This window comes from Gorilla gorilla, chromosome 2 (assembly GCF_029281585.2).
Source record: "Gorilla gorilla gorilla isolate KB3781 chromosome 2, NHGRI_mGorGor1-v2.1_pri, whole genome shotgun sequence".
In the NCBI taxonomy this organism is placed as follows: Eukaryota; Metazoa; Chordata; class Mammalia; order Primates; family Hominidae; genus Gorilla; species Gorilla gorilla.
Window position 1 is genome coordinate 22,403,251 of NC_086017.1, and position 25,667 is coordinate 22,428,917.

At 42.1% G+C, this 25,667-nt stretch overlaps 1 protein-coding gene across 8 annotated transcripts in view; it reads right to left on the reverse strand.

The window, feature by feature from the left end:
• RAF1 (Raf-1 proto-oncogene, serine/threonine kinase) overlaps positions 1–25,667 on the reverse strand; it is an 81,146-nt gene that overhangs the window by 5,954 nt on the left and 49,525 nt on the right. For 3 of the 8 annotated variants that reach the window (XM_031009559.2, XM_055381020.1, XM_055381021.1), the window contains 10 exons: positions 22,363–22,475; positions 19,643–19,745; positions 19,178–19,335; positions 16,632–16,730; positions 14,548–14,701; positions 10,810–10,837; positions 10,574–10,701; positions 10,112–10,229; positions 2,116–2,200; positions 1,192–1,368 (listed from right to left, as the gene is read on the reverse strand). In XM_031009559.2, the coding sequence (XP_030865419.1) occupies positions 1,192–1,368; positions 2,116–2,200; positions 10,112–10,229; positions 10,574–10,701; positions 10,810–10,837; positions 14,548–14,701; positions 16,632–16,730; positions 19,178–19,335; positions 19,643–19,745; positions 22,363–22,475 (1,163 nt within the window). The remainder of the gene's footprint in view (positions 1–1,191; positions 1,369–2,115; positions 2,201–10,111; positions 10,230–10,573; positions 10,702–10,809; positions 10,838–14,547; positions 14,702–16,631; positions 16,731–19,177; positions 19,336–19,642; positions 19,746–22,362; positions 22,476–25,667) is intronic. The other 5 variants (XM_031009560.3, XM_055381023.2, XM_055381024.1 and 2 more) reach the window with 3 other exon arrangements.

The following is a 25,667-nucleotide window of genomic DNA, read 5'->3' on the forward strand; positions in this document are numbered from 1 at the left end:
GACTCTACAAAATACACGAAAATTAGCTGGGCACGGTAGCATGTGCCTGCAGTCCCAGCAACCTATGAGACTGAGCCAAGAGGATAGCTGGAGCCCAGGAGTTCAAGGATGCAGTGAGCTATGATTGCGCCGCTGCACTCTAGTATAGGTGACAGTGAGAACCTGTGTCTCTAAGGAAAAAAGTGTGTTTTTTTTTTTTTCTTTTTTTTCAGATGGAGTCTGGCTCTGTCACCCAGGCTAGAGTGCAATGGCACAATCTCCACTCACTGCAACCTCCGCCTCCCGGGTTGAAGTGATTCTTCTGCCTCAGCCTCTCGAGTAGCTGGGATTACAAGCGCCTGCCACCACAACCAGCTAATTTTTGTATTTTTAGTAGAGATGAGATTTCACCATATTGGCCAGGCTGGTCTCGAACTCCTGGCCTCGTGATCCACCCGCCTCAGCCTCCCAAAGTGCTGGGATTATGGGCATGAGCCACCGTGCCTGGCCAGGAAAAAGTTTTTAATTAAAAAAAAAAATTATCCCAAAAACGACATCTGCTTAAACCCTCATGTGGGACAGCCATGCCTCAGACAGCTGAGCAGAAGGCATTGCCACAGCGTCTAAGCAGAAGGTGCATGCACCCCACTATATTCTCAGGTTTCTGATAAAGCCAGGGTAGCAGGCAGAGCCCGAATCTGAGCCCCAAGGGGGAAGTTCAGTCCCAAGGAGGAACCTGAACTTCTCTTTTTTTTTTTTGAGACAGAGTCTCGCTCTGCAGCCCAGGCTGGAGTGCAGTAACGTGATCTTAGCTCACCGCAACCTCTGCCTTCCATGTTCAAGCGATTCTCCTGTCCCAGCTCCTCAGTAGCTGGGATTATAGGCATGTGCCACCAGGCCTGGTTCATTCTTGTATTTTCAGTAGAAACAGGGTTTTGCCATATTGGCAAGGCTGGTCTCAAACTACTGGCCTCAAGTGATCCACTGGCCTTGGCCTCCCAAAGTGCTGGGATTACAGGTGTGAGCCACCCCACCCAGCTGGAACCTGAACAACTCATTCCTGATAATTGGCCCCTCCAGCCTAGGCCAGAGGCTTGTGCAAAGATATCACAGAATCGCTTAATGGACTAGAAGGCTTTTCCTGATCCTGGTTCCAATTTAGGGACAAATTTGATGCCTGGGTCCCAGAGAGGCATCAGACCATCTACTCACTCCATTCCCTGAGCCGTCTGCCGGGCAATGTCAATTAGCTGGAACATCTGAAACTTGGTCTCCTGGACATGCAGGTGTTTGTAGAGGCTGCTGCCCTCGCACCACTGGGTCACAATTGCCAGGTTGTCCTTTGTCATGTACCCCATGAAAAGCAGAATGTTCACATGCCGTGTTTTGCTGGGGAGGGGAGGGGAAGAGAGGAGAGGGAGAAGGAAAGTGCTCAGGGAGGTCTACTGTGCTTTCCCGTGGACGGTGGGTTCTGTGCTCTTGACACCACCCCCAGTCCCGACACCACCCCCAGTCCCAACACCACCCCCGTCCCAAAAACAAACACATGGCACGGCTGATAACCCGGGTGGCATTCTGAGCAAACAGAAGCCCACCATTAGTTCACTGGGCCATCAGTTCAGTGCCGGCCTTGCTTACAGAGAGGACATTCTCATTCATCAATGTACACTCCATGACCCTCCTGTGGAGGTCACAAGGACTCCTTGTAGAAGTCTCCATTATATGACTTATTCCTACAAGTCTAAATAGTGACTGAAAGATTGGAAAGCTGACTGTTCTGAAGTCTAAAATAAGGCAACTCAGCTATAAAGAGGGTTCTGGGAAATAAAGGTAAAAATAGGGCCTATTTCTGCCCACCTCAAACCAAAACCCAGAGACAGAAATTGGGCTATTGAGTTTACTGTGCCCAGAGGAGGGTATTCTCCTAAAAAGGGGCTCTTCGAAAGGCTTGACAACCACATAAACTAAAGGAAACATCCCTTTGCTCTCAAGGGAGGAGCATCCAACCACAGGAACTCCACAGTGAGTCCTAACTGCCTGCCCGTCCCAACCTGCGGCACAGTCCACTAACTCTACAGTCCTTGTACTCCCCACTCCAGCACTCCAGAGGGACTGGACCGCCAGCTTTCTACTCACCGCAGAACAGCCACCTCATTCCTGAAGGCCTGGAATTGCTCTGGGGTTGGGTCGACAACCTTTAGGATCTTTACTGCAACATCTCCTGCAAAATTAGTTGGCAGTCAGTGCAATCAGTTGAATGATCTTAGTCTTTCAAATAACCTAGTTTTGAGGAAGATACAGTGAATCATTTATCCAAAGAATCACATACCTACACAGATATGACAAATTTCCAATTTTTTTTTTTTTTTTTTTTTTTTTTTGAGACAGGGTCTTACTCTGTTGTCTAGGCTAGAGTGCAGTGGCACATTGCAGCCTTGACCTCCAGGGCTTAAGCAATCCTCCCACCTTGGCCTCCCAAAGTGCTGGGATTACAGGTCCAATCTCTACATAATTCAAATGACTCAAAAAAGTTACATAGGTTAACTGCTATCACTACAGTTAGGCCTTCAATAGCCTTGGTTAAACTATTCACACCAACCCTGGCAAGCCACAGAGGTGAGGTCATGTGTGACAGGTCAAAACCTTGTCCTGTGGGGATGAAATCAGTACATAGATATGAATGGCCTGGCAAATACAGAATGACTGGGGCTGGATGCTGGTGTAAGGAAGCAGGCCATTTAGCAACTATTGAGGCTGAACTCTGAATCCACATTTCAGTGAGACCTAAGATGGTCCCTAGTAAAAATTCAGATATATATATTGAAATTAAGCTTCTCTGCCTTCAATACCATTAAAAAGTAATTCTAATAATACTGAGTCCTGGCACTGTGTATACTTTTATCTCTTTTAATCCTCACAGCTGCCCTCTGACGTAAATAATTTATCTTCACAGACAACAAGCTGAGAAGTTTAGTCACTTGCCCAAGGTCATACAGCCAAAAAACAAAGAACGCTGCAGCCAGGATCAAAACCCCAGTCTGACTCCAATTGCTATTCTACCTATAATACTGACAACTGATTGTCAAGCACTGTAAAACCAGCCTCTTGATATAACTTTAGACACATCCAGGGATCCATTCCACTTTAGAGTGCTATGAATTTAAAAGCCACTTTCTTTCTTTCTTTTTTTTGAGACAGAGTCTCGCTCAGTCACCCAGGCTGGAGTGCAGTGGCATGATCTCGGCTCACTGCAAGCTCCACCTCCCAGGTTCACGCCATTCTCCTGCCTCAGCCTCCCGAGTAGCTGGGACTACAGGCACCCGCCACCATGTCTGGCTAATTTTTTGTGTGTGTTTTTAGTAGAGACGGGGTTTCACCATGTTAGCCAGGATGGTCTCGATCTCCTGACCTTGTGAGGCCTCCCACCTCGGCTTCCCAAAGTGCTGGGATTACAGGCATGAGCCACCATGCCCGGCCAAAAGCCACTTTCAAAAGTGTTTCTGGAGCCTCTCTGTTGGAGCCTTCCTCCTTCCTTTTTTTTTTTTTTGAGATGGAGACTCGCTCTGTCACCTAGGCTGGAATGCAGTGGCACAATCTTGGCTCACTGCAACCTCCACAAGCGATTCTCCTGCCTCAGCCTCCCGAGTAGCTGGGATTACAGGCATGCTCCACCGTGCCCAATTAATTTTTGTATTTTTGGGTGGAGATGGGGTTTCACCATGTTGCCCAGGCCGGTCTCAAATTCCTGACCTCAAATGATCTGCCTGCCTTGGCCTCCTGGAGTGCTGGGATTACAAGCGTGAGCCACCCCACCCAGCCCTCCCCATTTCATTTTTGGGAAGAAAATTGGTAGAGAGACGGTCCTCATGATAGGCCCAAACTGTCTCCCTGTGATCTCTGGTTTTATCATCTAAAGTTTCAACGAGTCCCCATGTTTTAACAGCAGCCTCCAAAGTGGCTCTCATCCAGTTAACCTGCACATGTGTTTGCCATGGGCTGCCGGTGAAGGTGCTGTTGACTGGATGGGAGAGATCCACACTATGTTTGGAGCTACCTTCTATCTAGAAAAATGGATCCATATGGGACACCATATGGGAAACGTGTATAACCAGCCCTGAGTAGGAAGACAACGATCATTTGCATAAGTGTCCATTCTGGTACAGTTGGAGCCAAGACAGGAGTGCTGGAACAGAAGGGGAGTTCCCCAAGATGGGGGAGTAAATCCTTTTTTTTTTTTTTTCTTTTTTAGAGATGGGGCCTCACTATGTTGCCCAGGCTGGCCTCAAACTCCTGGGCTCAAGCAATCTTCCAACCTCAGCCTTCCAAGTAGCTGGGACTACAGGTGCCTAAGTAAATCTCTTTTCAAAGAGAATACAGAAAGGTTTTCTGAAGGAAATGGGATATAAACCAAGGGAAGGATTTTAGTAAATAGGACAGAGAATGTTTCAGACTGGGCACATCAGAAATAAAGGTGAGGTGAGGGGGATGAGAGAAACCTGAGCTGTGTTTAGTAAACTCTAGGGTAGGATTTGGACACCTGTAGGAGAGAAAGAGGGAGGCCAGAGAGGAATCTGCTGCAATAGCTCAGGAAAGGTACAAGCAGAATGGTTGACTGTGGGGACTCAGAAAAAAGGGATGAAGGTAAGAAATCCTGTGAAGGTAAACTGACCCAATGAGGCAGTCAACTGAGTGGAAGTGCTGGGAAAATGGACAACGCTATGACCCAGGCTCCAGGACCCAGAAAAGGGCAGAGCCTTTAACGGGATGGGACAGGACAGGGCTAGGGGTTCAGGCATGTGGCTTGGGAGATGCTGGATGATCGCTCAGGGGGAACTGCTTCTAAGGACCTTCCTATTTCATGGACCTCGTTTTGTAGTCCATTCCCTTTCTTATAGCTCTCCTCTGGGCATGCTCTAGTTGTCACTGAACCCACCCTCTGGTGTCACCTGTTCTGGCCCTAATCAGTAATATAACCTCAGAATTCAGAGCCAAGCCCACGCAGTGACTTACTCTGACCTTGCAGTCGGCTGAACTTCCTTAGCAGTTTCCACACACGTTATCATTAAGCCACATCTTCCCCCTCCAGTTCTACTTTTTGGAACAATGAATATGACTTATCTCTGTTAAAAGTTGATCTTTTCTTTTTTCCATCATCCTAGCCAGTTGAACTCTTCTCGCTTTTCTAAATCCTCACTACTATGCAAATACATATCACACCTCTGATTAAGTCACTGATGGGAAGACTGAACAGGGTCAACCAAAGACAGTGCCCATGGTACTTGCAGGGATCCATCTGCCAGCCAGCTCTCGTTAACACAGTTATGGTAACAGATTATTTGCAATTTCTTATGAAATCCAGAAGCAATGTTCTATACTGCAGCATTCCCCTCGTTTACATATAAATAATCCAAGGACTGCCATGAAAGGGATTCATTCAGTCTGCTAGGATCAATGAGCAAACATTATAGGAAAACGGATTTCAACTCTAATAAAGAACTATTCCATGCCCTCCCCTCGCCCCACTCTGGCTCTTGCTCTGTCACCGAGGCTGGAGTGCAGCAGCACCATCACGGCTCACTGCAGCCTCAAACTCCTGGGCTCAAGGGATCCTCCCACCTCAGCCTCCCAAGTAACTGGGACTACAATACAGGTGTGCATCACCACGCCCACCTAATTTTTAAAATTTTTTGTAGAGACAAGGGTCTCATGTTGCCCAGGCTGGTCTCAAATTCCTGACTTCAAGTGATTCTCCCACCTCAGCCTCCTAAAGTGTTGGGGTTATAGATGTGGGCCACTGCACCCAATCAAACTATTTTCTACTAGTAGGAACTACCTGGAGTTAGAATGGGCTCTCAGACAGATAATGAGCTCTCTCATCAAACTCATTTTCAAACAAAGGCTTGCCAAACCTCCTAAAGGTCTCCTACAACCCCAGATCCCATTTAACCCAAATGATAGTCTTTACAGGACCCTAAAACACCCTACCACTGGACCTCACTCCTATTAGTATACCTCTCACTCACTCTAAATGAAGCCGTAAGATCTCCTTGAGTTCTCTGAGCAGGCCAGGTGAGTGGTCCACTTTGCACTTGATGTTACTGCTTCCCTAGATATCTGCACCACCCACCCTCGCCCTCCATGCAAATGCCACTTTCTTGGCAGATTCCTCCCTGACCAACCTATTAAAAACATTGAACTGGGACTGCCGCTCCATATCTCCTTTCCTCCATTTTTCTCCTTAGCAATTACAGCATACTATATATTCTACTTTTCTTGTTTACTGTCTCCACTAGAATATAAACTCCTTAAGTTTCTTTTTTTTTTTTTGGACACAGGGTCTTGTTCTGTTGCCCAGGCTGGAGTGCAGTGGTGTTATCATGGCTCACTGCAGCCTCTATCTCCCAGGCTCAAGTGATCCTCCTGCCTCAGTTTCTCGAGTAACGGGGACAACAGACACACAGCACCATGTTGAGCTAATTGTGTTTTTTGTAGAGACAGGGTCTCACTATGTTGTCCAGGCTGGTCTCGATCTCCTGGGCTAAAGTGATCCCCCCACCTCAGCCTCCCAAAGTGCTAGGGATTACAGGTGTGAACCACCACACCTGGCCTAGAGAAAGAATTTTTCTTTTTTTTCTTTTTTGAGATAGAGTCTCGTTCTGTCGCCCAGGCTGGAGTGCTGTGGTGTGATCTTGGCTCACTGCAACCTCGCCTCCTGGGTTCAAGCAATTCTCCTGCCTTAGCCTCCTAAGTAGCTGGGATTACAGGCGCATGCCATCACACCCGGCTAATTTTTGTATTTTTAGTAGAGACAGGGTTTCACCATGTCGGTCAGGCTGGTCTTGAACTCCTGACCTCAAATGATCTGCCTGCCTTGGCCTCCCAAAGTGCTGGGATTACAGGCATGAGCCACCGCACCCAGCCTTGATGCCAAATTTAATGCCCAAAAGGAGGTTGTGAGCTTTGGGCCTGACAGATGCTGCTTTAAATAAATATGTTGAGTTTTAAATCATGCACCTGAGGCTTCTGAGTTCCTTTGAGACCCTTTCTGCTTTACTTCCATAAGTGGGTGGGCTGAGTTAAAAAAATCTTCAATCAAAATCATGAAAACAGTTGTAATTTTTAAGATACTGAACAGATATACTGTATACAGGAACCAGAATATGGGGGGGAAAAGTATTGCACAAAACAATCTAGAAGTTATGTTTCCTGGACCACTCATTTTTCTTCTTCATTCATAGACCAGAGCTTGCTTTCTGAAAGCATGGCATAAAAGTCCACTGCTCCTCACTCCTCTGACTTTTGAGACTTTCTGACTTAAAAAACCTAGAATCTTTTTTTTTTTGAGACGGAGTCTTGCTCTGTCACCCAGGCTGAAGTGGAGTGGCACGATCTTGGCTTACTGTAAGCTCTGCCTCCCGGGTTCACGCCATTCTCCTCCCTCAGCCTCCAAAGTAGCTGGGACTACAGGCGCCCGCCACCATGCCCGGCTAATTTGTTGTATTTTTAGTAGAGACGGGGTTTCACCGTGTTAGCCAGGATGGTCTCAATCTACTGACCTCGTGATCCACCCACCTCGGCCTCCCAAAGTGCTGGGATTACAGGCGTGAGCCACCGCGCCTGGCCTAAAAAACCTAGAATCTTAAAAACAAGTTATCTACATTCTAATAGCAGTCTTTATGGAAGTAACACTGTAACAAATAATCTTTATCACAGTTTGAAAGTTCACCCTATTGAGAGAAGACAAAGCTCAGAAGCAGTACCACGTACCAATGCCTTGAAAAATTATGAATCCCCAAATGAAAGTGCGCAACCAGAGGAAAATTAAACTTGGGTACAACTTAAAACTTCATCCGCTGGCTTTTAGCTGGGGCTTTTAAAATGTGATATAAAAATGTTCTAATGCTAACAGAAGCAATAAATGCAATATCCATTGCTCTGCCTCCTACAACTACTAGCAGCCTTGTTATCTCAGACACAAGTAAGTGCTCTATCCCACAAAGTGCTTGTGTTCTTCTTTCCTAAGGAATACTGGAGATATTTATGCCATCTAAAATATTCTGCAACTGGCTGAGCACAGTGGCTCACACCTGCAATCCCAGTACTTTGGGAGGCCAAGGCAGGCGGATCACTTGAGCTCATGATTTCGAGACCAGTCTAGGAAACATGGCGAAACCCCATCTCTACAAAAAATACAAAAATTAGCCGGGTGTGGTGGCATGTGCCTGTAGTCCTAGCTACTTGGGAGGCTGAGGCAGGAGGGTGGCTAGCTTGAGCCCAGGAGGCAGAGACTGCAGTAAGCCAAGATTGTGCCACTACTCCAGCCTGGGCAACAGAGCCAGATCTTGTCTCTAAATACATATAAATAAATATTCTACAACAGTATCATTTCTCTGGGACCCAGGAGACAGCCCAGTAGTACATACTAGATGCAATTTTTTTTTTTTTTTTTTTTTTTTCTGAGACAGGGTCTTGCCCTTTCACCCAGGCTGGAGTACAGTAGTGTGTACTCACTGTATTCAGCTCACTACAACATTCACCTCCTGAGCTCAAGCAATCTTCCTGCCTCAGCCTTCCAAGTAGCTGGGACTACAGGCGAGTGCCATCACATCTACCTAATTTTTGGTAGAGATGGGGTTTCATGATGTTGCCCAAGCTGTTCTTGAACTCCTAGGCTCAAGTGATCTGCCTGCCTCAGCCTCCCAAAGGGCTGGGATGACAAGCGTGAGCCACCCTGCCCAGCCAGATGCAATTTTCAAAGGAAAAGGAATCATTCCACATGTACTTTACAAATGTTCAGTCGGGTGCCAATCCTCTTAAGGAACTAGAAATTGGTCAGATGATTAATTACAAGTGGTAAAAACCATGCATTAACAAGCACATGGTAAGGCTGGGCACAGTGGCTCATGCCTGTAATCCCAGCATTTTGAGAGAACCAAGAGGATTGCTTGAGTCCAGGAGTTGGAGACCAGCCTGGGCAACATAGTGAGACCCTGTCTCTACAAAAGGTAAAACAAATTAGCTGGGGATTTACCTGTGGTCCCAGCTACTTGGGAGGCTTAGGAAGGAGGACTGTTTGAGCCCAAGAGTTGGAGGCTGCAGTGAGCTGTGATTGTGCCACTGTACTCCAGCCTGGGCAACAGAGCAAGAATCTATCTCAAAACAAAACAAAACAAAACAAAACAAAACAAAACAAAAAATCACCAAGTACTCAAAACTGGAGGTGTTTGATATTTTCAGTACCTTGAATTTTAATACTCCATTCATTTGATGCTTTTAACTTCTCTCAATCTTTGCACATTTATCTCTAAAGATAATTCCAGTGTCATCCAAAGTAGTATAGGCACCAAGGGACTCTGTGATTTTTGCTTTATTGTAATCTGAATTTAGAAGAGATGACTTTTTGGGAACATGCAGCATTTTCAAGGAAATACCTATTATTTCCCAAAGTCCTAAAGCCAGAGGCATTAAAAACCTAACAGAGAAATGCTAAGTATGTTGCCAAAATGTTCAGTGTTGCCAAAATACACAAGCTGTAACTACATAAGTTAAATAGTACCTTTCTTCCAAGTGACAAAGTGTTTCCATTAAAATCAGGACACTAATATTCCACATAGATTCAAGAATTAACTCTATGCCTTCCCTGTTTGATAGGGACACCCACAACTAATCCTAGGGCAGGACAAAGAGAAGTTACTTCAGGAGATTTCCAGCTTTCCTATGCCTAACTGCATGACCATGGGCAAATCAGTCCCCATTTCAATCTCTAAGGTCCTTTCCAGCTTAAAGTTTCTAGAACCCATGCTCCCTCCATAGCAGCAGACTCTTGCTCACTTAAGGAACTTCCAAGCATGACCCATGTGCAGACTGTATTTAATCAGTTTAAAGGAGAAGTACTCCTGATTTGATTATAGGGCTCAAGTCTTATTCACTAATTTCTAATTATCCTGGGAGCTTTATAAGAACTTAGTCTAAAAAGAATTAAGTTCAATCTTCAGGTATAATCAAGTATGTAAGGGAGAGTACTGCTATAAGCCCAGGAGCACTCAGTCCTCTCCTCCTCCTGGCCCCCTGGGCTGAAACTTGACTTCACACCAAAGCCCTGCAGTAAGTAAAGGGAGGGCCGCAAGCTTACCGTGCCATTTACCCTTATAAACAGTTCCAAAAGAGCCTGACCCAATCCGAGTGGACAGCATCACTTCACTGGCTTCTATTTCCCAATAATAGCTTGAATCTCTCTGTCCACGAGGCCTCTGAAACAAGCAGAGATCATTATTATACTCCATGCAATGGTAATAATCTTTTGACAATGAGGGCATCAAAGGATCAACCCATGTCATCTGTTTTCATATCTTTTAAAGATAAACATATTAACCATACTTCCAATTTTTGTCTTTTGAGAAATACCATTTTAGTTATAGCACTGGCAAACTGTCTGATGCAAGTGTGCCAAAAATGACAGTGACATTTATAATCTCCTTCATTGAATGTATTTTATTAGAATCTTCTCCCAAAACTAGTTTAAAGTATTCTAATTTCCAACAAGGTTTTTCTTACTGAACCCTAATTGGCAGGAGGTACTATTGTCTATACTCACAATTTTGTTTTTCTCCTGGGTCCCAGATACTGGTGCCCGCTCTCTTTGTGCTGGCACGGGGGTTTTCGGCTGTGACCAGCCTGTTGGGCTCAGATTGTTGGGGCTACTGGACAGGGCTGAAGGTGAGGCTTAATAGACAAGACAAACAGAAGCCACACAAGGATAAGCCAACAGAAGATACACCGCATAAAGAAAAAAAGCCCATTATTGTTGGCTAAATGACTATGGAAAAGTACCTGATTCGCTGTGACTTCGAATTGCATCCTGAAAGAGAAAAGGAAAGCTGGTCAACTCCTACACACAAAAGATTTTCTCTGGGGGAGGGAAAAGAGAGGAGGAGGATGTGCAAGAACAAAATAGATTATAAAACCTCTAAAAACCATAGAAATCCTAAACATACTCTAATCAACGTTCCTTGATTAAATTCAGCAAATATCGGTGGCCAGTACCTCCAAGGCTGATTTTTCATTAAATATTAGAAGGATTTAATATTCCACCTCCCAAGTTCAAGCAATTCTCCTGCCTCAGTCTCCCGAGTAGCTGGGATTACAGGTGTGTACCAGCACGCCCAGCTAATTTTCGCATTTTTAGTAGAGATAGGGCTTCGCCATGTTGGCCAGGCTTGTCTTGAACTCCTGACCTCAGGTGATCCTCTCGCCTCGGCCTCCCAAAGTGCTGGGATTACAGGCGTGAGCCACCGTGCCAAGCCTGGTATCAGTTTTTCATATATAATGAAAACCACATTCTTTTTCTCAAAAGAAAGCAATGTACACAACAAACATACTCTTTCAAGGGAAGCTAGCAAAGTTACTCTCAGCTGAGACCCTTCCAAAGATTGGGATTCTTGTTCCACTGAGGCTCAAAACTTTTTTTAAAAAGCCAGGGTGGGGAGGTGGATTCTGGGGGAAGCTCACTCTTACTCCACAAGGAGTTAGGCTAAATTGACTAGAAGTTGGATTTGAAAAAGGTAAGCAGCCTATATACTTTATCCAAGCCTAAAATCACAGAAAGCTGGAAAGACCACAAATCCAAGTTCAAAACCTACATTTTACATATAAGAAGACACATCTGAACAGGTAGAGAGACTTGGCAGGGTCACTTGGCAGAACCAGTAGGTGGCAGAAATAGAACCAGAAACCATCATATATGGATCTCAGCCCTCAGCTCTTTCACCACAAAACACTGCCTTATGGGTAAATTTGGAAATCGGTTACATTCTCCTCATGGGAGAAAGCAAAGGCTATCTTTAGAATTTATTAGAAACTGTTTGGAAAATAGTTTAAATTGCAGAGGCCTCCATGAGACCTAAACCCCAATCTAAAATTCATCGCTTGGAATAGAACAGTATAATAGAATAATATAAAACCACTTGGCCCCCATATCCTAAAAAAGGACATTTTTTGGGGGGAAGTCCTACTATTCTCTTTGTGTAACTACAGTATAGACAAGATACTTGTTCCACACAACTATTACTAGAATGCTCCCACTCAATTATATAAAAAGATAAAATTATATATCTAATTATATAATTAGATAAAAAGAATCAAACCAAGCTGTTCCCCTGCTCCCAAAACATAATTCGGAATTTAACAAGAAAGCCTAGTTCTGGTTCCCAAAACTAGCTAGTCTTCAGAATTACCTGGAGAGTGATTCTGACTCTGGAAAGAAGAATGAAGATCCACCCCTAATCCCCGACCCAGGACTGACTGAGCATGTTTTGGAGGGGAATGTGGGAAGTCCAGGAATGTGTGTTTTTAAGTACAGCAGGATAACTGCCAGGTGGGCAAAACACTGGCAAAAAATAATGTGGATTTCAATAGAAATCGGCAGCTGTAGTTTCATTATCCAACTAAGCTGTTATTTTTAAAGCAAAGCACAATTTATTTTTATTAACCACAATTATATTCCTATGTAGCAGAATATTTTCCTTAATGTTATGGTAATTTTCTTCCCTGTATCCATTAAATATCCCATATTTTATTCTGTGCTAATTTCTATAGTTGGATCAATTTATTCTAGAAAGAATTTTCCTATTGTTCCTGGAGTCTAAATACTCAAGAGAACTATGAATAATTTGAGACCCACAAATAATCTGAATAAAGCAACAATTAGTCTACTTTAAAAATGCTGACTTATATGTGATTAAATTAACAGGAATCAAAATTTACCCTGCTTCTAAAGTAAAAAATGATTAGGCACAACAATTGTGCTAATTCTTTCATAATAAAAACTCAAAAATTCTTACTTGACACAATCATACACAGCTCACTACAACCTCAAACTCCTGGGCTCAAGTAATCCTCCTGCCCAAGCCTCCTGAGTAACTAGGACTGCAGGTGCACACCACCAAGCCCAGCTAATTTTTATATTTTTTTTTGTAGAGGTGGGGTTTTGCTACATATAGCCCAGGTAGGTCTTGAACTCCTGGTCGCAAGTGATCTTCCCGCCCAGCCAATTCTGACCTTTACTGTTCCCTGTAAGTATTAAAGTGTTCATACAGGAACAAACCATTTAATAGAAGTAGCAGTAACTGGTATATTATTGTATTATCAGGACTAATCATAATGATAAAGTCAAAACAATAAAATTTATAGCTTATACATGATCTCCTCACAATAGTGGCAGGACAATTATGTTGAAAGTGATTTGAGGTCTGAATGAGATAAACTGTGCCTAAGGCAGCAGGTGTCTACATGATGAGAGAGAGCATAGTTGTCTCCGATAAGCTTTCAATAAAGAATATTTATTCTAGGGTTTATCAACCAAAAGCACATTTGGTTACTAATATATAAACAGAATACCAATGCTGTGAGCACCAACTAAGTTAAGTCTAACATTAGTCTTTGGTTGGAATTGATTTTAAAAAAAACTTTTTAATGCCCTTGGCCTCAAAATCTAACTTAAGATTTTTTGTTTGTTTTTAAGGTGGATTCTTACTATGTTGCCCCAGTTGGAGTGCAGTGGCTATTCACAGGCACAATTGTAGCTCCCTACAGCCTAGAACTTCTGGGCTCCAGTGATCCTCCAGCCTTAGCCTCTGGAGTAGCTGGGACAACAGACATACACCGTCATGCCTGGCCTAACTTCAGAAATTCATTTCACCTATCATCAATACCACATACAACTTTTTTTTTTACTTCTATATACTCTACTGCCAAAAAAAATTTTAAAAAGAAAGAAAAAGAAAACATGGAAACAAGTGACAAGAAATATAAATTTAACTTAGCAACTATTTCATTTTTGGTAGTCTGCTGTCTGACAGTTTTAGCAATCCTGTTAATTACAAGAAAGCAAAGGCATGAAGAAAAATACCTACTCTTCCCCTCAAACAAAATCGTCTGGACCACGCCCTGGGAGAAGCACTCAGGTTGTTATTCTAGTCCAAAGCAATGAGAAATAAAGAAGAATAAAGAACAAAGGAAGTATTTAAGTGTATTCAGTTGTTATTAAAGATGAAGCAGAAAGCAAATTAAACCAATAGGACACAACCAAAAAGCCAAGAAAAGAAAAAGCAGTTCAAAAACACTGGCTTTGGGCACTTTGACATCTCCCCAAACACCTGCTTATTAAAGTCCTAGGACTCCACCCTTTTATTTCTAAATAAAATCACAAAAGTCTTCCAGAGAATCTGTAGTTCTCCATCACTGTTATTTTCTGTCCCACACCAAAACTAAACTGCTCTTTAAATATCTTAGACACTTGTTCATTAATAGCCTATTCAAATCTGATAATGGGAAGAGTTCAAATGTTAACATTTTTTCAAGAAGTTTTAGTTCTCCAGTTGAATGATATACTAACCAGACTATTCAGCCAGTCTGAAGATATTATGGATATAAAATAAACTGTAAAAGTCCAGAGACCTGAGAAAGTGTTGCAACATTCCTTGATCAGATTTGAAACCCAAAACTCTGAAATAAATATCAACCTCACCCCATTAATTGACTGACATTACCACCCCCAAGGTGCCCTATTACCTCAATCATCCTGCTGTCCACAGGCAGGGTGGTGCTGACCATGTGGACATTAGGTGTGGACGTCGACCTCTGCCTCTGGGAGAGGGAACCTTCAGATGAGGGACTGGAGGTGTTAAAGGTGAAGGCGTGAGGTGTAGAATATCTGTGCTGAGAACTAGGAGGAGAAAGAAAATTCCATGATTGGCACTCAGGCTTTCATACTGGTGAAGTCTTTCAAGTACATATTTGACTAAGTAAGATGCTTAAGGGCAAACTCTACCTGTACAACCTTTGACAAAATGTTTGATTCTTTCAAATATGTGACATCTAAAAATTATCTTAAGTCTAGGTGCTTTTGCATACAAAATTTGGAACAGGAAATAATATATGTATTGGGAATTCAACGAAAAGGAGAGTGCATTATAAGTTTTCTTTTTTTAAATAAAGCACCACTCGAATACTCCAAATTTTTACAACATCTTTCCAGGAAAGAACAGATTAACATTTGACAACCACACTACCACCTATTAAGCTAGTTGGAACACGCCCAGTTTAGAGACTAAATTTGAGAATTTATTTAAACAGATAAGTAGACGTGCTGAGCATGTCTGTAAAAAGGCCAGGATTTTACCCTCTGTTTGTCCTTTCCTGCTACAACCAGCAAACAAAGTAAAGAAATGGGAATTCAGCTTTTAGATGGAAATACCTAAATGTGAAATTAACCACTGGCCTCTTCCAGTCACCACCACCCCCCCACCAACCAAACTGGGAACATGCATTAAGAGGTATAACGTTTTCATTATTTGCTCTAAAGATTCGTTTGAGGTTTGTTCAGATTCAGGTAACACCCATGTATGAATTAAAGGGAAAAAGGCCAGCTTTTCTAAGGGAAATTGTTCTATTGTCTTGAAAAAATGCCTTCCCACATAATCGTCTGTTTATGGCTTCAGAGGCCTGGTTTCTTCTAATCTTCAGAGGTAACTACAAACTCTTGGTCAGATTTGCTTTTCAAATTATCAAGAAAAATAAAAGCCATACAGAAATATATATCCAGATATATGCAAATTCCTTATTCTAAGATATGCTGCCTTTAATATTTCCATAGTATTTTCACATTAAACATTATCTGATTACACATTGTGTGTGTGTGTGTGTGTGTGTGTGTGTGTGTGTGTGTGTGTGTGTGTGTATATACACATAATATATATTTTTTTGGAGACAGAGTCTTGCTCTGTCACCCAAGCTGGAGTGCAGTGGTGCCATCTCGGCTCACTGCCTACCACGTTCAAGATTCTCCTGCTTCAGCCTCCCAAGTACCTGGGCCAAAAGGCACATATCACCACACCCACCCAGTTTTTTGTATTTTTAGTAGAGATGGGGTTTCACCATGTTGGCCAGGCTAGTCTGGAACTCCTGACCTCAAGTGGTCCATCTGCCTCGGCCTCCCAAAGTGCTGGGATTACAGGTGTGAGCTACCGTGCCTGGCCTAAAGTAAGATATTTTGGATGTAGATTTTACTTTAGGTTTCAAATTCATGTGTGTAACACTGAGCAGTAGGTGAATGCAACAAAACTGATTATAAAGCTGGAAAACAGAGTAAAGACAAGTTATATGCAAACTCAGAGACACATGAGAAACAATATTTATGCTGAAAATCTAATTAAATGTTTTTAAAGACACTAGTCTGTTTAAATACATGGTTTTAGCAAATGCATCGGCCACAACATGCATTTCAAAGTTAAGGGTTTTATTTTTATCAAATCACTGTATTAAGTTTTAGGACCCTTTCCATCGAGGTTGAACTCAGTACATACTGAGGAAAGCAGAATCTCAAGCTCTTTAAAATGTAATGATATATTAAGGAATATGCTATGATAACAGAAGAAGCTACAGTCAAAGTCACTTTCAGAATGTAAGACCTACAGGTCCATAAACAGAAATTTCTACATTTTGCTGTACCACCAGTATCAAGTTCCACAGAAGCAGCAAGGGGTTTCCATGTAGAGAGGAGGGAATGCGAAGAAACTCTTATTTTTTGTCTTCAAGCTTCCAACCCCACCACCCCAAATAACTTTCTAAAAGAAAAGCTATAGGTAAAAAATTACCTAACAGGCATCCTGGAAACAGACTCTCGCATACGACGCATAGTCAAAGAAGGTAGTGCTGGGACTCCACTATCACCAATAGTGGAATTTGGAAACAATCTAAACAAAAGCAGGGAAAGACTGGTTTTTAGGCTTGCAGTAATCTTACAGAGACAATCAGCATGCCTTGCTTTTGCAAACTCAGAGCTACTAAAACTGAACTTTTCCCAGTCACATTTTCCTCAACTGTTTTACATTGCCTAGAATAAAGGGAACAATATTCCAAATAACTGGATTTGAATGATTATTGAATGTGAATAACACTGACCTGCCAATAAACATACAGGCTCCTGTGTGCTTTTTCTTTTTTTTAAGATGGAGTCTTACTCTGTCGCCCAGGCTGGAGTGCAGAGGCGTAATCGCGGCTCACTACAACCTCCACCTCCCGGGTTCTCCTGCCTCAGCCTCCCGAGTAGCTGGGATTACAGGCACACACCACCATGCCCAGCTAATTTTCTTTTTTTTTTTTAATTATACTTTAAGTTTTAGGGTACATGTGCACAACATGCAGGTTTGTTACATAGGTATACATGTGCCATGTTGGTGTGCTGCACCCAGTAACTTGTCATTTAACATTAGGTGTCTCTCCTAATGCTATCCCTTCCCCCAATTTTTGTATTTTTAGCAGAGACGGGGTTTCACTATGTTGGCCAGGCTGGTCTCAAACTCCTGACCTCAGGTGATTCACCTGCCTCGGCCTCCCAAAGTGCTGGTATTACAGGCGTGAGCCACCGCGCCCGGCCCAGTGTGCATTTCTAGGAAATACTGGTCCTATGTCTAGCTATATCAAAATAATATTTTTCAAACTACAGTATAACATTTCACAAACTATGTCACACAGAGCTTCTCTGGAAACATTCCATCTTGAAAATACATAGATAAAAGACTAAAATAGAAGGAATAAATCACAGAAAAGTGAGTAATTAGGCACCTTTTTTCCATGAGGTGGGCACTTGTGCTTAGTAATTTCACAGGTTATGTCAGCAAGCCTCATAAGAACAATGCAAGGAAGGTAATATCCCCTTTATTCAGATGCATGAACGAAAACTCAGATGTGGTTATGGTTAATGACAACACTGAGATTTTGACATATGTCTGTTAGACTCAAAAGCTTGTGCCGCCAGATGCGGTGGCTCACACCTGTAACCACAACACTTTGGAAGGCCAAGGCGGACAGATTGCTTGAGCTCAGGAGTTCGAGACCAGCCTGGGCAACATGCTGAAACCCCGTCTCTAGAAAAAATACAAAAATTAGCTAGGCATGATGGCATACACTTGTAGTCCCAGCTACTCAGGAGGCTGAGGTAGGAGGATTACTTGAACCCGAGAGGTCGAGGCTACAGTGAGCTGTGATCATGCCACTGCACTCCACTGTGGGAGACAGAGCAAGACCCTGTCTTTAAAAAATAATAATAATTAAAAAAGGCTGGGCGTGGTGGCTCATGCTTGTAATCCCAGCACTTTGGGAGGCCGAGGTGGGCAGATCATGAGGTCAAGAGATCGAGACCATTCTGGCCAAGATGGTGAAACCTCATCTCTACTAAAACTACAAAAATTAGCTGGGCGTGGTGGTGTGTGCCTGTAGTCTGAGCTACTCGGGAGGCTGAGGCAGGAGAATCACTTGAACCTGGGAGGCAGAGGTTGCAGTGAGCCGAGATCACGCCACTGTACTCCAGCCTAATGACAGGAACAGACTCGTCTCCAAAAAAAAAAAAAAAGTGGGGGACAAAAATAAGATAAATTTTAAAAGCTTGTGCCATTTGTGCTACTCAAGCTCTCATCACAAAATCAATACGTAAGTGACCATGAAAGAAAAAACGTTTTCATCATGGGCTAATAATAACACTCCCTTGGTTTCTCTAGTACTGTCAAAAAAGGACAGAACTTTAAACTTTTCATATACCTAGTTACAGTTTTTAAAAGGCCGTTTGGACCATGTACTTTTAATATAAACTTTAAATTCTTTAATAACATTTTATCTATATGAAATATATTGTCTCCTGAAAGAAACAAGAATCTTTCAAGATTTTATATTCAAACAATTTTAAGTCCAAACAACTAAGTTTTCTCCAGTTTGAAGTGAAGAAAATAGCATCAACCGTGCTTTCTGCTCCTTCTCAATGTCAAAGGCTCATTCAGCATATTCAACAAAATACAGAGCAGTGTCTACTAGCAACTCTAGTAGATAATACTATTAAGAGAGAAAAGCAAAAAATCTTCTTGTTTTCATATCCTTTTGCTCTTTTCCTTACTGAATCACAGTCACAGTATGTCAATCTCAATTTGACAGATAACAAGTCCTGCTCCTACCTGCTCATTCTGGAGTATGAATGCCACCAAACCTATCTAGTTTCAGAATTATCACTGTTTCTAAAGTAGTTTCTGGATCACAATTCATTAAATGAGTCTAGAATCCTGACCTGTCAGTCAAAATCTACAACAAATACCCTTTAAAGTATGTATACTCCTCATCCCTATATTCCTTGGAAAAAAGAACAATGCCTTACAAGAGTTGTCTGATGTTACTCCAGTCCACACACATAGTAGGTACTTTGGTGCTACAGTGCTCATGAAATTTGTAGCCACAAGTCTGACATCGAAATCCATTGAGCAGGAATTTCTGACAGATGTCACAGAAGGCAAGCTTCAGGAACGTCTTCCGAGCCTACAACAAGAACACAGGTGTAAATTATGCTGAATAAATAAAAGATGACAAAAGACAACATCATTTCTTGGCCTCCAAAAAAGTTTTTACAAAATGAATCATACTTCCAACATGTACAGAATTCATAATCACAAATTAGAGTATATCTCTGACTAATGAAATCTAAATTGCCTTACTGTAAACAACAGCATAAAGAACTTTAAACAATCCAACTATATATATATACATATGCATATTACCTGAGAAATTTCTGTTATGCCTGGCAAAGCCCTCAACATGCCAGAAAGAGAAGAGATCTGCAACTTACAAAGTTGTGTGTTGTGAGGGGAACATGATCCAGGAAATCTACTTGAAGTTCTTCTCCAATCAAAGACGCAGCATCAGTATTCCAATCTAAGCGTGCTTTTTTACTAGAAAGGATTTAAAAAAAACATGAAAAGGAAATGTTTAAACAAGATCAAAGTTCAATAGAAATAACAACAGCTACCATTTATCACATGCCATATAAACACAACTTTATTTAATCCATACAACAATAATTTATTTAATTCATACAACAAACCTATGAAGTAGGTATTATTTCTATCCGAAAAATAAGAAAACTGGGACTCTAAGAAGGTAATTTGCTCAAGGCCACACAGCAAGTTTAAGGGCCTATGTTGGAATCTAGGTCTGTTGAACTCCAAAGCCCATGTTCTCAGAATAAAGTTTTCTCTTTATTTACTTAAAAAAATGTTTTTTGGTAGAGAGAGAGTCTTGCTGTGTTGCCCAGGCTGGTCTTGAATCCCTGGCCTCAAGCGGTCCTCCTGCCTCAGCCTCCCAAAGTGCTGGGATTACAGGTGTGAACCACCATGTCTGGCCAGAATAAAGTTTTCTTTAAACAATGATATATAACAATCTCACGATAAAGTCAATATACATTAAATTGGAATTTGTAACACTGAAATCTTACAAAAATCCCCAAATCCTGTAAAATGGATTATAAATATTGCTGCAGTACAAAATTTAGTCTTCAGTAGCCTATTTCAATCTAGATAAATACAAAGGAACCACAAATGAAAAATATACTTTTCTATTAATTAATAACAGACTCAAATCTGTAGTTGTAGGGTCTATAAGTCAATGAGAAACTTAACTGTCTTAAAATCCACTCTGAAACCACACTTTCTGTGCCTACAGTATAAATAAGACAAAAAATAGATACATAAGTAAAAAGTAATGCCCAATTCCTTTCTTATGTTTTATCCAGTTAATCTGGCCCATTTTCCAAAGGAAGAATATTCTCAGGTAAAGAGAAAATAACATGTATAGCACCATTCAAGCCTCTCCATTATCTACCAGAAGCCTAGTCAAGCCATTTTTCTCACTATCCAACAGTAAACAATACATTCCTTAATATAATTACCTATACAGCACCTGGAAAACTTCCTATAACTCCAAAGGACTATTTTGCCCTTATGAAGAGAAGGAGGACAAGCCTTATTTTCTCATCAATCTGCAGACTGATCCTAGTGACAATCTGCTGTCTGTCCTAGAGACTCCAGAGTAGCTCCAAACCAGTGCAGCCTTGGATGAGAGTAGACGAAGCCCTCCCTGTCTCAGAATCTCTCTAGTCCTTAAGGAACACTATGGATTGGCTTAGGGACCCAACCTGGGCTACCTTCAGCAAAAGTTAACGTCTGCTTCAAAGATTTGCACTTCAACAAACGCCTCCTAAATTGAGAATTACACTCACCCCTTCGAGTAGATTCATTCCCTGGGCTGTTCTCCCAAACTGGAGAACTCTTTGAAACATGAAAAAATGTAAGCTAACGATGAATAACATAAGTGACGCTTTCCAAGAAGAGGGTAAAAAAGAACCCTTTAAAGGTTTCCCTGTATTTTCGGGATGGAGGGAATAATGGATAATGGATAATTATGGACAGCTCTGCTGCTTTGAGTTATTACTCCTAGCCTTTCAGGGGATGCCTCTATCTTGCCACCACCATTAGGAATAGGATAAACCATGAATCTTCCCTGAAGCAGAAATGCTTCTGCATCTTTAAACAATCTATCAAACAGCAGGGATTAGTACACATTTAACTGAATAAAAAAAAAATTAGTGAATGAGAAAAGTCAATCTCCCGAGGATAGCATTCTTTATATAAAATAATGCACTTTCTGAGTGCCCAGTCTATATAATGCATTAGAGTAAACACAAAGAAAAATCTCTGTCTCAAAAAAACACAGTATCTAACATCACTGTTTCCATCCATGGAAACATTATCAATACCTAACATGTGTTTGTTTTTGTTTTTTTGTTTTTTGGCTTTTTTTAATAGGATCTTGCTCCAGCCCAGGCTGGAGTCCAGTGGCACAATCATGACTCACTGCAGCCTCAAGCCCCTGGGCTCATGCAATATTCTCACGTCAGCCTTTCGAACAGCTAGGACTACAGGGCCGCACCACCATGCCTGGCTAATTTTAAAAAATCTTTTGTAGAGATGGGCCTTCACTATGTGCCCAGGCTGGTCTTGAACTCTTGGCCTCAAGCAACCCTCTTGCCTCAGTTTCCCAGTGTTAAAATTATGGGTATTACCATCCTGGCTAACACGGTGAAACCCCGTCTCTACTAAAAATACAAAAAATTAGCCGGGCGCGGTGGTGGGCGCCTGTAGTCCCAGCTACTCCGGAGGCTGAGGCAAGAAAATGGCGTGAACCCGGGAGGCGGAGCTTGCAGTGAGCCGAGATCGTGCCACTGCACTCCAGCCTGGGCGACAGAGCAAGACTCCACCTCAAAAAAAAAAAAAAAATTATAGGTATTGGTCATCATGCCCAGCTTAACGTGTATTTAACTTTTCAAGAGAATGTCCAAGCAATAATTTCAATTTCTTAATACCTATTTTTCTGAATTATCTCTTTATAAAGAAAGGTATAGAAATATACAATATTCTATAGGAAGCTAGTACAATTTAATACAAACATAGCTATTTGAAGCTAGAAGATCCTTACTAGGCTGAAGAAGTCAATTGACTTTTGAGCTCTTACCCTTTGTGTTCGTGGAGAAGTCTGAACACTGCACAGCACTCTGGTTGCAGGCCCCTCACCTTGAGTGCTTTCATAAGGCAGTCATGCAAGCTCATTCCATTTCGCACATTGACCTACAAACAAAGGACCACCTTTAGGACCAACACAGGCTGCAGCACCCCTTGGAAAGGTGGGCACAGAAATAAATGCACCAGTCTGTATTCTGTATTCCTTGTGATGGCGCACGCACACACACATATACGAAACAACCTGAATGTCCAGCAATAGGAAAGTACTTGAACGGAGTGTGAGACATCTGTATTATGTCACATTATGCAGCTATTATATTACTTATAAATAACCTGGACGGAGAGGAGTCCATGATATATTAACTGGGGGAAAATATCCTTCAGAATAATAGAGTAAGATTATTTTAAAGGTGAAGAAGCCAGGCACGGTGGCTCACGCCTGTAATCTCAGCACTTTGGGAAGCCAAGGCAGGTGGATCACCTGAGGTCAGGAGTTCGAGACCAGCCTGGCCAACATGGTGAAACCCCGTCTCTACTAAAAATACAAAAATTAGCCGGGCCTGGTGGTGGACGCCTGTAATCTCAGCTACTTGGGAGGCTGAGGTAGGAGAATTGCTGGAACCCAGGAGGGAGAGGTTGCAGTGAGCTGAGATCGCACCATTGCACTCCAGCCTGGGTGACAAGAGCGAGACTCCATCTCAAAAAAAAAAAAAAAAAAAAAAAAAGGTGAAGAAATCTGCATATGTTATACAAGTGGAAAGATTTACACCTAGCTGTTCACATCAAGAGACAGTGGTTAAGAAAGATAAAATGATAAACTTTTCCTTTATACGTCTCTAATTTTGTGTGATTAGAATGTATACATATGTATGTTCCTTAGATTCATTAGAGAGGAAATAAGCCAATCTGATCTATAAACAAACGAGCTTTTATGATCAAAATTTGTACTTCAAGCTCTTTCAACAAAAATGACTGATGATTCTAACAAAAATTCCATCTCACTAGTGAAGATGGAACACTAGTGAAGGCAAAGCAGGAAGTGGAAGATATAGAACTCCAGCCCTGCTGTAGGGACAAACACCAATCTTAGTTTAAATATATGTTCACACCATACCAAGCAGCCTTAGTGGCACATACTTCTCTATATTCCCCTGTACTCAATCCTCAAAAAGCTAGGCAGGTACTCAGAACCCTATTGGGAAGTGTGAGTGCCCAGGATACTCACAATTAATGGCAGCTGTAAAAAAATTTGAACGAAAATTTCAGAGTTTTGATAAAAGCCCTCCATGTTTAACTTCAAAGCCAAGAATTAATCAAAAGTAAGGTAACTAGAGTCAGTATGGCCAGCAAGGAGGGCAAAACAGAGATTTGCAGTGCTTGTGAACTGCCTACAAGGTTCCTCCTCTGATTGAAAGTGCTAACAGCTGACAGCAGCCAGCCAACCCCCCACCCCCTGCCACCCCCCACCACCCCCTGCCACCCCACCCCCACCCCGCCCCCAGAAGGTGGTGAGTGTATGCATATATCTACCTATGTGGGTACACAGGGAGGGGGAAGGAAGTAAAGCAGGGCTGCAAAAGGCCCAAAGTGTTCTTAATCTTGGCTCTTACTCCAGCCACCTCAATGCCAATCCAGCCAACCTTCTCTAGCTGGTTTACAACAGAAAAAAGTCTTAAGAAAGAGGACATAGTTATCTGGGCCCTTCTAGTTACCAGGCTCCAAACTAGGGCATAGTATCTGGATGCAAAGCAGAAAAAACAATCTAGGAAAGAAGGGAATGCATGTAAGCATAAGGAATTTGAAAATATCAGAGAGGGGCAACGTAAGAAGTTTTTCACAAGGCTTTATTTTGCTATCACCAGGGACTGAAGGGGACTTATCTGCCCAGTAATCATTCTTTGAAGCCCAAAGATGGACTCCACATTGAGAGTACAGTATAGAAGAATTTGAACTTGTAACAGATTAGTCGAGAAGGGAGTCGAGAAGGGAGTGGACTCCACATTGAGAGTACAGTATAGAAGAATTTGAACTTGTAACAGATTAGTCAAGAAGGGAGTCGAGAAGGGAGTGGGGGAGGAATATTCTCCAGGAGGATCAATCATCTGGGAGAAGGAAAAGATTTTCCAAACGAAAAAAGTTCCTTTGGAGTTTGTGATAGCCTCCTTAGCTACTGATGGTTTTTCCTCTCCTTCAGAGATGTGGAAGAAAGGAAAGGTCGTGAACAACAGGGTAAGGGGAAACCAACTGATTCTTCGAATAGATAAAGATTGATCATAAGAAACCTCTGAGGAAAAGAAACGGGGATACAGGGGCAGGGGTCACCCAAGACTTTTGGCTCATATGAACGCTTTACCTATTTAAAAATAAATAAAATTAGCATTCTTTAAAAGTTCCTTGTACATACCAAAATAGTTCAGACAAATGATACCTGGGATTTGTGTCAAAACACTGGGAAAGGAGTGGATGAAAACACAGATTAAGCAGGCCTGCCATGGTTAGCTAAGTGTTGAAAGTGGGTAAGGGGTACATCAGATTTGTTATTTTCTCTACGTGCGTGCATGTGTGTGTGTGTGTGTGTGTAAAATCTAAATTATATATACTGAGACAGAGTCTTGCTCTGTCATCTAGGCTGGAATACAATGGCATGATCATGACACATGCAGCCTTGACCACCCCAGTTTAAGTGATCCCCCTGCCTCAGCCTCGGCTGGGACCACAGGTGGGCAGCACCACTTCTAGCTAATGTTTTTTTTTTTTTTTTTTTGTAGAGACAAGATCTCACTATATTGCCCAGGCTGGTCTCAAACTCCTGGGCTCAAGCAATCCTTCCACCTCAGCCTCCCAAAGTGCTGGGATTACAGGGAAAAGCCTCTGTACCCAGCCTGTATATATTTTTTAATGTTCCAAAATAAGTTTATTTTAAAAGTTTCTTGACGCAGTGATACCCACCAACTTCCAGCTTTTCAGAAACAAAACAAGTAAGCTATACTGATGTGAACTACGAAGACACTAAGAATGAGGAAAACAAAGAGTAATAAACACACCTAACGGAATCATGACCTGCATCAAATACTGTATAGCAATGTTTTCTAAGCTATAAAGTGATACCTGTTACATTATCAGTCTTCATTAAATCATACTGCAAGCTGGACAGTTCTTTAAATATCATCTAATCCAGTCAGGTTCCCAAATGTAGCTGGCATTAGAATCCTCAGAGAAGCTTGAGAAAATATAGATTCCATCTACCTGTCCAACACATCCAAGGATTCTGATTCAGTTAGTATGGAATAAAGCCCA